The 16,645-nt window shown below is 41.0% G+C and overlaps 1 protein-coding gene across 1 annotated transcript in view; it reads left to right on the top strand.

The window, feature by feature from the left end:
• Positions 1-8,256: 8,256 nt before the first annotated feature.
• Positions 8,257-16,645, top strand: part of MAL2 (mal, T cell differentiation protein 2) — a 35,915-nt gene continuing 27,526 nt past the window's right edge. Inside the window, exon 1 of the mRNA XM_012753805.3 lies at positions 8,257-8,525. Within this exon, the coding sequence (XP_012609259.2) occupies positions 8,394-8,525 (132 nt within the window). The 5' untranslated portion in view covers positions 8,257-8,393. The remainder of the gene's footprint in view (positions 8,526-16,645) is intronic.

Below are 16,645 nucleotides of genomic sequence, written 5' to 3'. Positions count from 1 at the left end.
TTTCTCCTTAACCTTTGCCAGTGATAGACAGGTGAAGTGGTAGGAAGGCCTTGATTGGAATTGTGCAACATTGGGACCTAACTTACATTCCAGTTTTTCTGCAGGATGATGCTGACTTTTGCCTGAGATCACATCCTTTCCTAGCTTCCTCTCCTTCCCTGTCCCGTCTCACTCACACTTGCCCAGGCTCCCCTTAGAGTACTTCTTAATCAATCACTTGCATGTAAATCCATATCTCAGGGTCTACATCTCAGGAGCCAGATTAAAGATGGAGAGTTGACGATGTTGATCAAATCTTCTATAATGTCACTTATTTTCTTTCTACTTCTTTTATCAATTATTGAGAGATGGGTAATGAGATCTCTGATTCTAATTGTGCATTTCTGTCGTTCTTGCATTCTATTACTTTTGCACCATTCATTTAAAAAAAATTATAAGGTTTATAAACATTTGGGAGTCTTAAGCCCTCATGATAAATTGACCCTTTTATAATTATGCAATAATCCTCTTTATCCTTGATAAATTTCCTGGCATGAAAACCTATTTAGTCTGATATTAATGTAGCCCCTCAGGCTTTCTTTGGATTCTATGTCTCATGGTATACCTATTTACATATTTTCACTTTTAAGATATTATGTCTTTATATTTGAAGTTTTCTTATAGTCAGTATTTCAATTGAGGATGTTTAGGTAATTTACATTTAATGTGATTATTGGTTTAATTCTACTATCTTTCTGTTTGTTTTCTATTTGTTTAATATGTTCTTTGCTCCCTTTTTCTTTATTGCATCACTTCTTTTGGATTAATTGTATAACTTTTGTGATTCCTTTAGATCTCCTTTTGGTGCCTTGTTAGCTATAACTCTCTTCTGGTGATTTCTTTAGGATTTATAGTATACTTATTTAATTTTTGCAATCTAACTTCATGTATCATTGTACCACTCAAAGTGGAGTATAAGGATTTTAGAACACTAAGTGTGCAAAAGGCATCATCTAATTCCTTTTTATAGCTGGAAAATATTCTACTGTGTATATATATCATTTTTTTCAATTATCCATTGATGGACACTTAGGTTAATACCATATCTTTGCTACTGTAAATAGTATTACACTAAACATAGGAGTGCAGGTATCCTTTTGATAAAATGGTTTCTTTTTCTTTGAGTAGATGTTAGTAGTGGGATTGCTGAATCAAATGGTGGTTCTATTTTTGGTTTTTTGAGCAATGTCCATATTGTTTACCATAGAGTTTGTACTAATTTACATTCTCTACATCCTTGGCAATATCTGTTATTTTTGTCTTTTTAATAATAGCTTTTTGCAGCAACGTGGATGGAATTGGAGACCATCATGTTAGATGAAACAAGTCAAACACAAAAGGACAAATACCTCATGTTCTCACTTATAAGTGGGAGTTAAATAATGTATACACATATACATAGAATGTGGAATGATAGACAATGGATACTCAGAAGGGTGAAAAGGTAGTAGGGGGATGGATGTTGCAAAATTACTTGATAGGTACAATGTACATTTTTCAGGTGATGGATACCCTAAAAGCCCTGACTTTACCACTGCACAATCTATGTATATAAAAAATTACACTTATACCCATAAATTACAAATAATAAAAATCAACACATTTGGTTTCTCTCCCAAGACCTTTGTGCTATTATAACCATACATTCTATTTTACATATATTATAAATCTTAAATACACTTCTAATTTTTGCTTTAAAAAATTATTACAATTTAAATTTTTTTTAAAAAAATTTAAAGTGTCTTGTATTTACCCATATATTTATCCTTCCTAGCCATTTTCTTTCTTAGTGCTGATGCAGATTTTCATCTGACCTCAATTTCCTTCTGCCTGAAAGACTTTCTTTACCATTTCCTATAGTGTACTTCCTGCTGCTATCAATTTTCCAGCTTTTCTACATTTAAAAAGTCCATATTTCACCTTTATTTTTGAATATTTTTGCTGTGTATGAAATTTTAAGTTAACAGTATTTATTTACTCTTTCTTCCTTTTAGTAGCAGAAAGATGTTCTACTCTCTCCGGGCTTACATTGTTTCCTATGAGAAATCTGTTGCTATTCTAATCTCTGTTGCTCTGTATGTAATGTGTTTTTTCCACTGGTCATTTAAAGATTTTCTCTTTATCATTGCTTTTAAGCTATTTGATCATGGTGTGCCTTGGTTTTTATTTCATGTTTCCAATTCCTAGGTTTATTGAATTTTTTTTTTTTTTTTTTTTGAGACAGAGTCTCACTTTATTGCCCAGGCTAGAGTGAGTGCCATGGCGTCAGCCTAGCTCACAGCAACCTCAAACTCCTGGGCTCAAGCAATCCTCCTGCCTCAGCCTCCCGAGTAGCTGGGACTACAGGCATGCGTCACCATGCCTGGCTAATTTTTTCTATATATATTAGTTGGCCAATTAATTTCTTTCTATTTATAGTAGAGACGGGGTCTCGCTCTTGCTCAGGCTGGTTTGAACACCTGACCTTGAGCAATCCGCCCGCCTTGGCCTCCCAGAGTGCTAGCATTACAGGCGTGAGCCACCACCCCCGGCGGTTTATTGAATTTATTAGATCTGTGGGTATAATTTACAAAAAAAAAAAAGTAAATAGAAATCTTTTAGCCATTATTTCTTTGAACATTTTTCCTGTCTTTTCCTCTCTCTTTTCTCCTTCTGAGACTAATTATAATATATTAAAAACAGTATTTGACATTATCTTACTGTTCACTAATGCTCTCTTCAGTTTTTTCAAACTTTCTTCCTGTTTCATTTTAAACATTTTCTATTTCTATGTCTTCAAGTTAAATAATTTTTTCTTCTGTAGTGTCTAACCTGCTGTTAATTCTCTGCAGAGTATTTTTCATCTCAAACATTGGAGTCTCCATATCCAGAAGTTCAGTTTGGGTTTTTAAAATATCCTCTATGTTTCTACATGATGTGCTCCACATTTACTCATTTTTAACGTATAAAATATATTTATAACTATTTTCTTAATGTTCTTTTTACTAACATAATTATCTGTGTGATTTATGTGTCTGTTTATAGTGATTGATTATACCCTCATAATATATTTTTTTTATTTCAAGAAAATATGAGAGTACAAACATTTTGGTTGCATTTTATATCTTTTCCTCTCCCTAGCAAGAGTTAGAGGTTTGCCCTTCCCTTCCACAATGCTTACCATATCCCTCAGATGTGGGTCTATTCCCCCAAACCCTGAATCCCTGGTGAACACCATCACCATTTGAGCACCATAGTGTTAATCAGTCAGTACCAACTTGATGGTGAGTACATGCGAAGCCCATTTTTCTGATCTGTGTCACCTCACTTTGGATAATGGGCTTAAGCTCAATCCAGGATAATATAATCAGTGCTAGCTCACTGTCGTTTCTTAGAATTGAGTAATATTTCATTGTAAACCAATGAAATACCAAATTTTAATAATCCAGATATATTAATTTCCTACTTCTTTGTGTGCCTGGTAATCTTTGATTGAATGCCAGACAATGTGAATGAACTTGTCTTGTTAATTGCTAGACATTTTTGTCTTTTTATAATCTTCTTGAGTATTGTTCTATGATTCACTTGAGCTATTTCAGCCTTCTCTGATGCTTTTTATACATCTGTGTAAGGCAGGACAAGGGCAGCCTTTGTCTAAGGCTGACTCTGCCCCAGTCAAAGGTATTCCGAGGCAATACCTTTCTGAATACTCTACCCAGTGCTCCATTAATTAACAGATTTTCAACTCTGGATGGTGGAAACATGAACTATTCCCTGTATGAACTTCTGGGGTTGTTCCCCTGCTTCTTTGGAATGTTTCTTCCTTGGCCTTGGGTAGGTTACTTACTTTCATGTGCTGATCGGCACTCAGCTGAAAATTTAAGGGCATTCCCTTACTGACTTCCCCATCTTTACCTCTCTACAGCTCTTTTCTCTCTAGTATTCTGTGAACTGTAGTTCCTTTGCCTCCCTCAAATTCCCAGCTTGAACATCTCAACTCACAGAGACTGCTGCTGGCCTCCACCAGGGTCTGCTCTCTCCTTGTTCTGAAAATTCTGTCCAAGCTGGGAAAATCATAGCCTTGCATGATTTTTTCCCATCTCCAAGGATCACTGTCCTGTATTGCCTGATGTGCAATGTCTGAAACAATTGTTTTACATATTTTTCTGGAATTTTAGTTGTTTCATGCAAGTAAGGTAAATCCAGTCCTGGTTATTCTATTTTGGTCAAAAATCAGATGTTCCTGTCTTTGATGATAGGGGAAACTTGTACATGTTCATAAAGGAAGAAAGGCTGAGTATAAAGTAGAAGTTTAAAATTGAAGAGAGAGAAGAAAATTAATGGATTATTTTCTTACAGAAAGTACAAAGGGGAAATAATGAAAAGCTGAGATGGGGCTCAACTTTGCATAGGGAAAGGAACACTTCTTATGAAACAAGAAGCAGGACAGTAGCAGTGAGGAAGAGAGAAATTTAGATGCAGCGTTTATTTGGTCAGCTGATATTACTTGAGCTCCTATTATGTAATGTGAATAAAGCTCAGTTATTTCCTCCAATGAGGAGGAGAGGAGTGAGAAGAGAGAGAGTGAGGTGTGATTCCCAGCAGTTTTTCTCATTCCCCAAAAAACTTATTTTCAAATTATCTCACTCCTGAGCTTTTCATATTTTTGAGAATAGTAAGGCGTTTATAGATAGTCTAATGAGTTCTCAATAAGCCCACTTTAAAACTTTCAGATGATCTAATTCACAGCTCATGTTTGCATACAATATATCTATTATTTCTTGGTACCTCCACTGAACTTTTCAAAGTAATAGCCTGCTAGACAACACTAGCTAAGGCATAGGAGACAAGCAGAAATACAATTTCAATTCAGTGAGGTAAATGCTTTATGTGGAATATGCACAAGAGTTGAGGAAACACATTGGGTAGGAGTGGGCCCTACAGGATCTTGAAGGGGCAGAGAAAGGCTGCCAAAAAGGACTGTCCCTATGGCCCAAGGAATTATCCAGGAAATACATGTGGGGTATGGGAATGGTAAGAAGAAAGGATGTTCCATTAAAAGGAAGAAAATGGGTAAAAGTCGAAGGCAGGAGAGAATTATTGGAACTGCAGGAGAATCAGTAGGGCTGATGAGGTAGGAGAGCTCCTCAGAAGCCACACCCCAGAAATGCACTTTGTATGCAACTTTAGGAGAATCAGTAGGGCTGGTGAGGTAGGAGAGTTCCTCAGAAGCCACACCCCAGGGCTTCAAGCACACCTTGAATGCCCTCCAGGGTATTTGGAATTGATCCTGAGAAAAGTAGGGTATCCTAAAGTAATTTTAAGTAATGACTGTGAACAATATTGTGTTTAAAAATCATTCTGATGGCATTGCAGAGAATACAAAGGAAGGAAATTGTGAGAAGGAATAGTTCCTCTGGTAGAGTGGGAACAGTGGTAATGGAAAGAAGTGGACACGTCCTAAACAATAAAATGATACATCTGCTAGAACCTGGTAACTGATCAAACATGTGGCATGAGGAGGAAGGACTAAGGGAAATTCCCAAGTGTTTATCTTGGATAACTGGATTTATAACAATGTTTTCAATGAAATAAGTATTATAGGTTTGTTGTCTTAAAACTTATAAAGTAAGAGAAAGTAGGGAAAGTTGAAGCAGTCTAAATTTGTTTTCATTCATTGAACATATTGTCTACTTGTGCCAGGCACAAAGATGGAGAAATCAAAAGAAGCTATGGCACAATAACTGAGAGAAATGAGACTAGGAAGAAGAGGGGGAAAGGATAGAGGAAAATGACAACTGGGAATCCCTAAGGCCCAACCAAGGTTAGATAGCATGAGCTAGTGGTGGAACCAAGAGTCTTGGTTATGATGTTCTTTCAGCAACTCTGGCCAGTATGACAGAAGAATTAGAGGGTAGATGTAGTTTGTGGGATGAATCCAAACTTAAGAATATAAAGCAGTGAGAGTAAGTTTGTAGTCAAGAACAAGATGGAAAGCAACAGGTTGGACTTTTACAAGCATTACTAAAATGCCTTCCCATAAGCACAGGCTGGAGAGGGAAGCCAGAATAGGGCCAATGAGAGGAGAATGGGCAGGGGGAAGATTGAAGGCCAACAAACTGAATATGAAAGAGAAAGAGAGAGATAAATAGGATATAGTCATCGGAGAGAATGTAAGCATCCAAGGAAAAGGCAGCAGCAAATAATCATGTGGGTCCAGATGTGATTTCAACCCCTCAAAGGCAGCAAGTAGTTGTGAAGCAAGATTGTTAAAAGTGTCATTAGTATGAACATAGACCGTCCAAAAAATAGGAATCCAAAGGAAATCTATGAGCAAGGTAAAACTCATACTCGAAGTCAGTAAACCACAGGAACAAGATGGGGAAAGAGCAGAAAGGTGAAACTGTTAAAAGCTCATGGTTAGTTTTCTGGAAAGAGACTGAGGTATGTCGGGTGGGGTGAGGATGAGTGCTGCTTCTTCCTTTGATTCTAGAGATGTTGCCTCGATTAGAAGAAAACTGGTATTATCAAGAGTAAATAGGTATCAGTAGTGGTCATGAGAGGAGAAAAACACTCCAGGAAAGGATTCATTTTCAAGCAGATAATGTTACAATAAAAAAGGGCTCAATGACAATCTTTTTCATTCCACTGGTCATTGTGGAAGCAGGTAGGACAGGCAAAGCAAGGATGGCCAGGGGTGCATGGTGTATAGCAAGGTGTGTGCTGGAAGGGACATAGTTAACCATTTTCTCCTGGGTGGCAGTTTTTAACATAAGCTCACTTGAGGCTCTTGTGTGTCATTAACACTTCTGAAAACTCCAAGGTCAATTTAAGGTCATTTGCTAGAATATTTGGGTTATATCATAGTTACTGATCATCTTCATGAATTCTTTGAAGTAGTCTTCCCTTTGAACATTATTAAAGTGCTTATTGAGAACACTTAGACAGGAAATAAAATTTTAAAAAATAGAAAGTTCATCCCCTGCTCATCAGGGTCTAAAAGCAGAAAGAGTTCATGGATCAAACAAATCAATGTAGAAAACTTTAAAATTTCTATCAAGTAAATGCCACACATTAAATACCAGAAAGTGGTGACTAAGAGGTGGAGACGATAGGAGGTGTATACCAAAAGTTTCACCCACACCCTGATTTGTGGTTTTTACCCTGATGCCTCCACCACACCTATGAGTTTCGCTTATTAAAATAATAAAGAGGTAGAGTAACTAAAACCTGCTGATCAGCGCACAGAGCTAAACGTAATTCCTCAGAGACTAAACCTGACAGACAAGATCAAGATTCAATGTGGAAAATGTCTGATGTTGTGAGCTAATATATTTTCCAACCTGGTCTACAGGTGTGTGCTGATGTGTGTAGTTTTGCTCATCCTCAGCACATCTTTGAGAACATTGAGCTCATCTCCTTTCTTTTACCCACAAAATGTTAACATTAAAACCAAGAAAGAAATGGGGATATATGGCGATTAACTGGAGTACAGGGATTTAAGAGGCAACAGCAAGAAGTTTCAGACTAGTGAAATCAATAAAGTTCTATGCAGAGAGTATATCTATGCAACCTCCTGTGTCCATTAAGCAGGAATACCTGCAGTGCGTAAAAATTAGGAATATAGGTGTCATCATATAAACTACCACTTAAGGAGCACTTACTATACGCTAAACTCCTTTCATGTTATATCGTGGAATCCGCACATGTATGAGAGGTAGGCACGCTCATGCCCATTTCAGACAAGGGCACCCCCAGAGCGCAAAGCCTCGGTTACTCGTCCGGGATCCATCCCCAATGGTGTTGGAGCTGACTCATCTGACTCGGTTGCTGCCCGAGTGGCGTTTTAAAAATGCCACTAGAGGCCCATTTAAAACATATACACACCACTTTTCGGGTATGACTGGTGACCTTGATTTTACCTTTGCAGTCACAGCCCCCAAGACCTGTGTTTCTGTCAAATTGAGGAGAGAGGGCGAGGGCGGGCGGTGAGAGTTGGGGGGAAACAGGTGGAGAGAACAGGTGGAACCTAAGAGGGATACGAGGTAAAAACGAACACTAGAGCTGCGGGGACCGGCCTTGGGGACGCTCCAGAGAGCACTGGGCGACGAGAGCCAAGCAGGAAGGACCGCGCCAGCCAGGCGGTCTCACCTGTGCACGTGACCAGCGCGGGCGCCAGGGCGGAGGCGCGCTCACCTGGGCCCACGTGACGGGGCGGGGCGTCGCCCGCCGGAGGCCCGCGTGGCCACGCCCACTCCCGCGCGGCGCACCCGGACCCCGCAGACCCGAGCGGCGGCGGCGGGAACCGGGAGGCGGAGGCGGGAGGCGGCGGCGGCCGCGGCGGCGCGCGGAGACGCAGCAGCGGCAGCAGCAGCATGTCGGCCGGCGGAGCGCCAGTCCCGCCGCCTCCGAACCCCGCCGTGTCCTTCCCGGCGCCCCGGGTGACCCTGCCTGCCGGCCCCGACTTCCTGCGGACCTACTCGGGCGCCTTCGTCTGCCTGGAGATTGTAAGTGGGGTAGCTTCGGCGAGGGTCGCGCCCGGGAGCGACGACCGGCAGCAGCATCCTTGTCCCCCGCTGTGTCCCCCTGCTCCCGCTGGCAGCCTCCCTCCCTTCGACCTGGCCTTTTCCTGCGCCCCCTCCCGGGGTCCTCCCCTTGCCTGGCGCAGCCGCCGGGGCCCTCTCGCCTGGCACCTGTTACGCTGGCACCTGCTCCCTAGCGGGCGACGGAAATGGCCCCGAGAGAGCTAGCAGCAACTAGGCAGGGCCGAGGATTGGGGACTTTGATGGGAGAAGGGTGTTGGGTCTCGGAGCAGCCTTCAGAGGCAGGACTTGGCCAGGGGCTGTGCTTGTCTAGAGCAATCTCGGGTGCTCTTGGCCTCGCCTATTGCTAACCTGCCATTTTGTTGGGTGGTGCAAAGGTGTAGCCATGACTGGGTGACCAGGAGGCTGCCACACTGTGGAAAACGGGGGTGGAAGGCACCAGGAAGAGGAGGAGGGCTGAAGACTGGAGCATATTTTTATTCCCCATTCACCCTTGCCTTCATTAGTGCCCTTTGGATTGGGGAGAGGAGCTGGGCTCAGGTGCCAGGGCAGGGGGAAAGGTATGTATGTTGTCCTTGGCAGATTCTAATCCAGTGGGCGTGAGAATAGTGGGGGAAAGGTGGCTGTCACCTTCTCTGCCTGCCTTTGCACCTCCTCCCGTCCTACAATACCTCTACAACTCCACACCTTCTCAGCACACTCTTTTGGGCCCAAGTAAAGGTGAAGTTACCTGGCCTATCCTACAATCTTTTGGGGCTAGACACGAACTTTTGAAAAGAATTCGTGGAGTTGGAAGCTTTTGAAGCTTACTGTGGACAAGGGGAAAATGGGCAAATATGAATTGGGCAACCTGAGGTTGCATCATGCTCTGTGAATGGCAAATAAAAAGTGAAATGCTAGAGAGTTAGTACCTTTCCTGCAGGCTTTTTTTGTTTGCTTGGTTTGGGGTTTTCAGCCCTCCCCTCACCCTCTCCTTTGAGTTTACATAACCTGGATTTGGGTCAGTTTGGTTTCACTTTTGTGCTTTTGGGGCTGGAACACCTCGTGAGCATTGGTTTTCTGCCCTATTATGCTCAGGTGGCCCAGCCACCCTAAGTTAAGTTTAGCTGAGATTTGATTCTGAAAGAGGAAACGCAAGTGAGTTCCAGGCTATGACATCAGTAATCAGATCATGACTGCCAGGCTGGTTTGAGTTCAAGCCCAGTTGAGAAGCATCTGAGTGCTTGGGATGAGGTGCAGACATCCATGTGGGAAGAGCAGAGAGAGGATGGCATTGGGCTGGCTGCATTGCTGTGGGAGGGAGGCTTGTTTAGAACAGGAAGATATGGGAAGAAAGATTTCATAGGTTCTGGGCTACTTTAGTTCCATGTTCCCCAAGCTCCAGTTTTTTGCCTCCCTCTTTTAGAAGTTCTTACCCTATCCATGTCTGCATTCCACCTGTGCTAGAATTTACAGACTATTCACTTTCTAAACTTCATTACCTATCTTAGCCTCATCTTAAGCAATAATATACATTTCATATTTTATATTCTGATATTTATATTTTTCTAATATTTATTTGAATGTATATTTTATATATGTGTGTAAATATATGTGTATATATGTATATGTGTGTGTGTATATATATATATACATATATATACACACACACACACACACGGATTATATGCAAAGAAGGCTTATTTATGTGCCATCAAATCAAATACCATCTCAAGAACCACCTGTGGCCATGTCATACTTTTGGAAAACATGGCCTAATTCTGAGGGAAAAAAGTAGAAGGTGATTTATTGAATTTCTCCTCCCCCTCACCCCATATCTCTTTTTCATCTTGCCCAGTGGCTGGTTCTCAACTCTTGTTATACTTAAAAACCTGGGCAGCTTTTAAAAATACTGTTGCCAGCCCAGACTAATTAAATCACACTCTCTGGGGAATGCCCTGAGTCTGCCAGTTTATTTATTTATTTTTTTAAGCTTCCCTGGATAGTCTGATATACAGTTATCGCTGGGAGCCCCTGTAGAGGAGGACATTTCTTCTCTTGCAAATGTGAATTTGCTCTGTCTGCTAATACTTCCACCACTCCTCATACTAGCAGCCATCCTAGACTCACAAAAGTATCCAATCTGTTCCTTTTATCTCTTCATTTCCTCTGGCTTCTTATCTCCTGAAACATGTCGTGGACTTTTATCTAGATAGAACAACATCACTTCCAAAAGCATTTTAGTTTGCTTTTCACTTTCTATGGTTGAATAGCTTGTTAGGTTTAAAATTTAGATCTCTCTTATCTCTTTTACTTGAATATAAACCTCCATTAAAAAGGACGAGTATGTTCCAATGAAATAGAAACGAGATCACACTGGAGTCAAACTATAGCTTCTTCATGGCTCTCATTCTTCTGAACTGCTTAGAGATATTGGAGTATATGCTTTAAGAGAGCAGGAGTCAAACCTGCCTTGTTACCCCTGTATCTAAAATGCCCACCTTGAGTGGATGTATGGGTAGGGGCTAAGTAAACATTTTTGAAGCACCTTCACTCCTAGATTTCTCATTTTTCTCTCTAATTTTCTGATTCCTTTAAGATGTTCAGTCTTCCATGGCTCCTCTTCAGAAATTTCTCACCCTGTAGATTAAATGTAAGAATTCCCAGGTACAATACTAAATGCTAGGTGTTCTCTATTCTAGGGACCTCTGGCAGTATTTCTAGATACCCCCAAATTCTTTCTTAGTTTTGACTTTCTATTCAAATCCACGTATCTTTAAGATTTCTTGGCCGGGCGTGGTGGCTCACACCTATAATCCTAGCACTCTGGGAGGCCAAGGCAAGCGGATTGCTTGATGTCAGGAGTTCGAAACCAGCCTGAGCAAGAGCGAGACCCTGTCTCTACTATAAATAGAAAGAAATTAATTGGCCAACTAATATATATAGAAAAAAATTAGCCGGGCATGGTGGTGCATGCCTGTAGTCCCAGCTACTCGGGAGGCTGAGGCAGAAGGATTTGCTTGAGCCCAGGAGTTTGAGGTTGCTGTGAGCTAGGCTGATGCCATGGTACTCACTCTAGCCTGGGCAACAAAACCAAGATTCTGTCTCAAAAAAAACAAACAAACAAAAAAAAGATTTCTTCATTTATGTCCTGTTTCCTTCTGAAACTTAACATGTGGAAACTGTACCTGATGAAAATGTACTGAGCTATCAGTAGTTAACTAAGCTAATGTGGGACCATGATCTTGGAGTTCAATTCTCATACTAACCATTTAACTTTGTTCGAAGAATTCAATCTCAATCCCCATTATTGGACTCTATTCACAATCTCACAGACATAGGCCATCTCTTAGGGAGATAACACAGAAGATATAAATAGTGCCAGCCCGCCAGTACCAGGTAAAGCATTAAAGCACTGGCTGGCTTCATACAACCTCACATAAATAGTGTATTTTTTTTTTGAAATAGGTGTGTTTCATTCATAGATACCTAAATTGTCAGCCCATTGGTTTTTGGCCTCGGCTATACTTACCAATGCTGCTTGCCACAAAGAGTTTAATACAAAGTTAGTATTGCAAAGTGAAGTCTTTTGGTTTAGGATGGAAAACATCGTCTTTAAAAGTTCACATTTTCAAAATCTCTCCATGTTTCCTGAATGAAGATTTTTCTAAGTCATTAAGTATTTATTGCATTCCTACTGTATGCAAGGCATTCTTTTGGGAACAATGTTTAGCCCCTTCCCCGCTTGAAAGACCTCATAACCTAATTGAAAGGATATGCACAAAAATAACTACCTTTCAGGGACAAAAAAAGTATGGGAAGTGAACTACAGCTAAAGCATTTTCCAGATGAGTCTGTCTATTTTTTAAAACATGACTTTGGAGCATCTGTACAATTGGGCTGAACAAGATATTTAGGGTCTCTGTCCTCAATGAGATTACTGTGTAAAATGCACAGAAAAAGACTGAATGTAACAGTATTAATCATGTAAAAGATTAAAGGTCAATATTGACATCATTGTGTATTATTTTACAGTTTTAATTTTTAGGAAAATATATTCCCCAAGTTATTCACACTTCTCTCTTTCTCTTTTTGAGGCAGGGTCTCACTCTTTTACCTGAGCTGGAGTGCAGTCGTGTCATCGTAGCTCACTGTAACCTCAAACTCCTGGGCTCACACTGATCCTCCTACCTTAGCCTCCCAAGTAGTGGGGTCTATAGATGTATATTACCACACCTGGCTAATTTTTATATTTTTTGTAAAGATGGGGGACTCACCATGTTACTCAGGGTAGTCTTGAACTCCTGACCTCAAGCAGTCTTGGCTTCCCAAAGTGCTGGGATTATAGGTGTGAGCCACTGTGCCCACCCAACATTTCTCTTTTTGGGAGATATTCTAGGATTCTTTTTCACATATGTCCAACCATGGTGCTTTGGGTGCCACAATACTTTTATTTAACTTATAATTAAAAATGTACTGTGCATCAGGCATTATTTTATGTCCTGGAAATAAAATAATTAACATAGTTCCTACCCTTAAAAGAAATTACTATTTGGCAGAACATAAAGTGAAGAAAGAATTACAGTGCTATGTATAAAGTGCTAAGTAGGCTTATGAACGGTATTGTGGAAAAGCAGGATAGAGTACATCTGCCTACTGGAGAGGCCAGGTCAGGCAGCTTTAATTGGGTGGTGACATTTGAGTTTCGCCTTAAGTGATGAGCACTTCAGTAGAAAGTAGGAAAGAGAATTCCAGGTGGAAACAAGGGCACGTACAAATCCCAGAGGCAAGAAAGACCATAGCATGAAGATTTTAGCTGTTAGTTTTTTGCCATGACACATGGAAAGGTGGTATAAGGAGGAGGAAAAAGAACAGATAGGGCCCAGGTTGTGGTTTGCTGAGAAATATTAGGCCAAGGCATTGAATTTATTCTGTCTGTGCTAGGGAGCTGCTGAAGGGCAGGAATAAACTTGATCAGAAGTCTTTGAGCAATGAAGTTTGGTTGTAAAACAGAGAGATTGAAGGCAAGGAGATCAGTTAGGGGAGCTTATTGCAATAGTTTAGATAAGGGATGATGAGACCCTGAACTGGGGCCAAGAAAAGAAGTATGGAAAAGAACAGAGGGAGATTTGAGGTTTAAGAGGTCAGCCAAGTATGTAAAGTTTGGCATGCCCTAAAATAATGCTAGACTAAACTTAAATATAATATGTAACTCAAAGGAATTATGCCAGAAAAACAAATGAAAGGATGATGGTGAGAAAGGAGTTGTGGAGAAGGCAGGTACAATCATGCAGATGAATCTATAGAAGGGACTCCAGGTTATTTTCAAAGGTTTTAACTCTAGACTGACTAATACTTATGTGTTCTGATGTATAAAGTTTTCTTTTATTGCCTGGAAAATAAATTTTGATTGCAAAGGGATATTGTGTGCTTGCAGTGGGCACAAGGGTCTGTCAGTAGACATGTTTACCTCTCTAAACAAGTTTTAATCCTATAAGATTGTAAGATTTTTTCCTTTGCCTCTGGGTTAAAAAAAAATCTCTAACCACATGAAAAGAACCTTTAAAGTTTCACAAGAGAAAATAAACCAATATCCCTGCCAAAGATTATGGCCAGTAATCGTTTGCCCTGACTGGCAGCCCTATTAAAAAATATGAACTACTGAAATATGGAAAACTTTAAACCAAGTTGCTGGAAAGATTCACCTTGAGCACCAAAGGAAAAAGTCAAGGAGAAGAGATTTGTTTTGTAGAGCCCAGGCAGTGTTGTACCTGGTGACAGGAACTGTGGGCATGGCATATTTAAATGGATATGGCTGAATAGAAGGGACAGGGTGATGACAAAGGACGGGAACCCAGTTGGTGTGCCTGACACAGTGCACAGGCAGTACTTAGCAAACACTGTGTGATTGTTCTGTACTGCTAACTTAGTGGTATGTGAAAGTAGTCTGAAGGAATGGGCTGGAGTGGAGAAAGGGAGCTTTCAGGTAGATGCCCTCTTAAGTCTCACCCAACTCTTAAAAGGCCATAATTCTTCTCCAGGTATATACAGTTTGACCTGAATTTCCTAAGTGCCCTAGTTTATAGGAGAGGACCACGTCCTTTTGTAGACACCATATATGAAAGTGACACTCCTAACTTTTGTGTAATGGCTTTCAGAAGGAGAGAGGTAAAAAGCAAGAAAAAAGAGGCAGTGATTTGTGTGCTGTTTGCCCATGTCAGGGCATTGGCATGCAGGAACATTTTTAACCTGTGTGATAACTAGTTACCTACTCACATGAAAAGAGTATTTCCAAAATCAAGGGGAATTATAAACAAGAACAAAAAAGGGCCAGAACATATTTCTCCTCTATAATATGTACTTTCCATTTTAGGGTTAGTGTTTTAGTTCTATTTAAATGACTGAAAGGGAAGTTTGGGTCAGATGAGGAGGAAGAAATTATAACTCTTTACCGTACTTCCAAACATATTTTTTTAAAGTTTTTAAATGTAAAGCTAAAAAGCAAAACTTCTTTTGCAATTAGTATATTTTATTCATAAGATATATATATATATAAAATTTCTTGAGTTAATTCCCAGAATGTGTTTTGTTTTTCTTTCCCTAATTAAAATAAAATAAAAACCTTGCTGACCTATCCTTCTAATTCAAGCCTGTACCAGGGCTAGTCCAGGACCAGTTTAGATGAAAGTCCGCATGGTTAGAGGACAAATGGGGATTGATGGAAGGGAGTAGGAGGCAGTGGGGAAGGCACAAGATTTACCCTGCTCAAGTGTTCCAATGGCAGTTGCAGTAAGAACAGGTCATCTGGGCAAACGTAGGGCCCAAAGAAGATTAAAGATTGGGTGTCATGAACTGGACTAGCAAGAGGTGCCAACTTTCCTCTAACTTTCCACCTCAGCCTCCTGAGATCTTGTACTAGATGGTGGGTATTGCCAGTAATAACTTGGAAATTGAGAAGTACATGTTCCTGCTTCACTAGTCTCCGTGCCTATTTTTGAACACCCACCACATACCAGGGAATGAATTGGGCTCCACACGGCAGTGTGTTCCTAGCATCTCAAGCTGCACTTGTGTAGCATTGTCTTCTGGAACTGTTCATGACACGTGCTGGTTGGTTTCCATTCATTTCAAGGAGGATACGATTGAGGACTACAGACAGCATTTTGTCCTATGTTTGGAGCATACAAAGGTGTCACAGGGCAGTGCCACTGACACTGATCTCACAGGCCAGTGGGTGAAACAGGCGTGTGGATCCATGATTTCAATCAGTCTTCGTCAGTGCTAAGGAGGATACACGCATCGGTAACCACGGAAGCACCAAGGGATGGCATCCAGCCAGGGAAGCCTTTCTCAAAGACGTGGTCCTGGAGTTTAGTTACCCAGCAAAAATTTTACTGGAAGTCAGCTAGGCAGAAGCATGGACAAGTGTGATCACTTCTCTGTGTTCAGGGGACGAGAGCCAGAGGCTGGAGTGCAAAGAGAGGGTGGTAGGAAAAGGAGCATTGCAAGGGAAAAGGTGAGCTTGAGCTTGGGGAGGATGCAGCAGTGTGCTCTAGTTGTGTTACCACTGGAGTGTGGTTACATTGTGAATGAATTCGCACTTGTGTGGGCTCTGGGTAAATTCATCCATCAGTTGTTATATTGCATCTGTTGACTGAAATATGTTTCCAGTTTTTTTTTTTTTTTTTTTTGAGACAGAGTCTCGCTTTGTTGCCCAGGCTAGAGTGAGTGCCGTGGCGTCAGCCTAGCTCACAGCAACCTCAAACTCCTGGGCTCGAGTGATCCTTCTGCCTCAGCCTCCCGGGTAGCTGGGACTACAGGCATGCGCCACCATGCCCGGCTAATTTTTTATATATATATCAGTTGGCCAATTAATTTCTTTCTATTTATAGTAGAGACGGGGTCTCGCTCTTGCTCAGGCTGGTTTTGAACTCCTGACCTTGAGCAATCCGCCCGCCTCGGCCTCCCAAGAGCTAGGATTACAGGCGTGAGCCACAGCGCCCGGCCTGTTTCCAGTTTTAAAAAAGAAATCTTTCAAAATACAAATTGTGTATAAAAATGGAGCTAGTTGTAGGTAATCTTTTTTTCTAGATGATAAATTTCTG

The sequence above is a fragment of the Microcebus murinus genome, chromosome 7 (assembly GCF_040939455.1).
Source record: "Microcebus murinus isolate Inina chromosome 7, M.murinus_Inina_mat1.0, whole genome shotgun sequence".
Lineage (NCBI taxonomy): Eukaryota > Metazoa > Chordata > Mammalia > Primates > Cheirogaleidae > Microcebus > Microcebus murinus.
The sequence above is the reverse complement of the archived record's forward strand: the minus strand, read 5'-3'. Positions and strand labels throughout refer to the sequence as shown.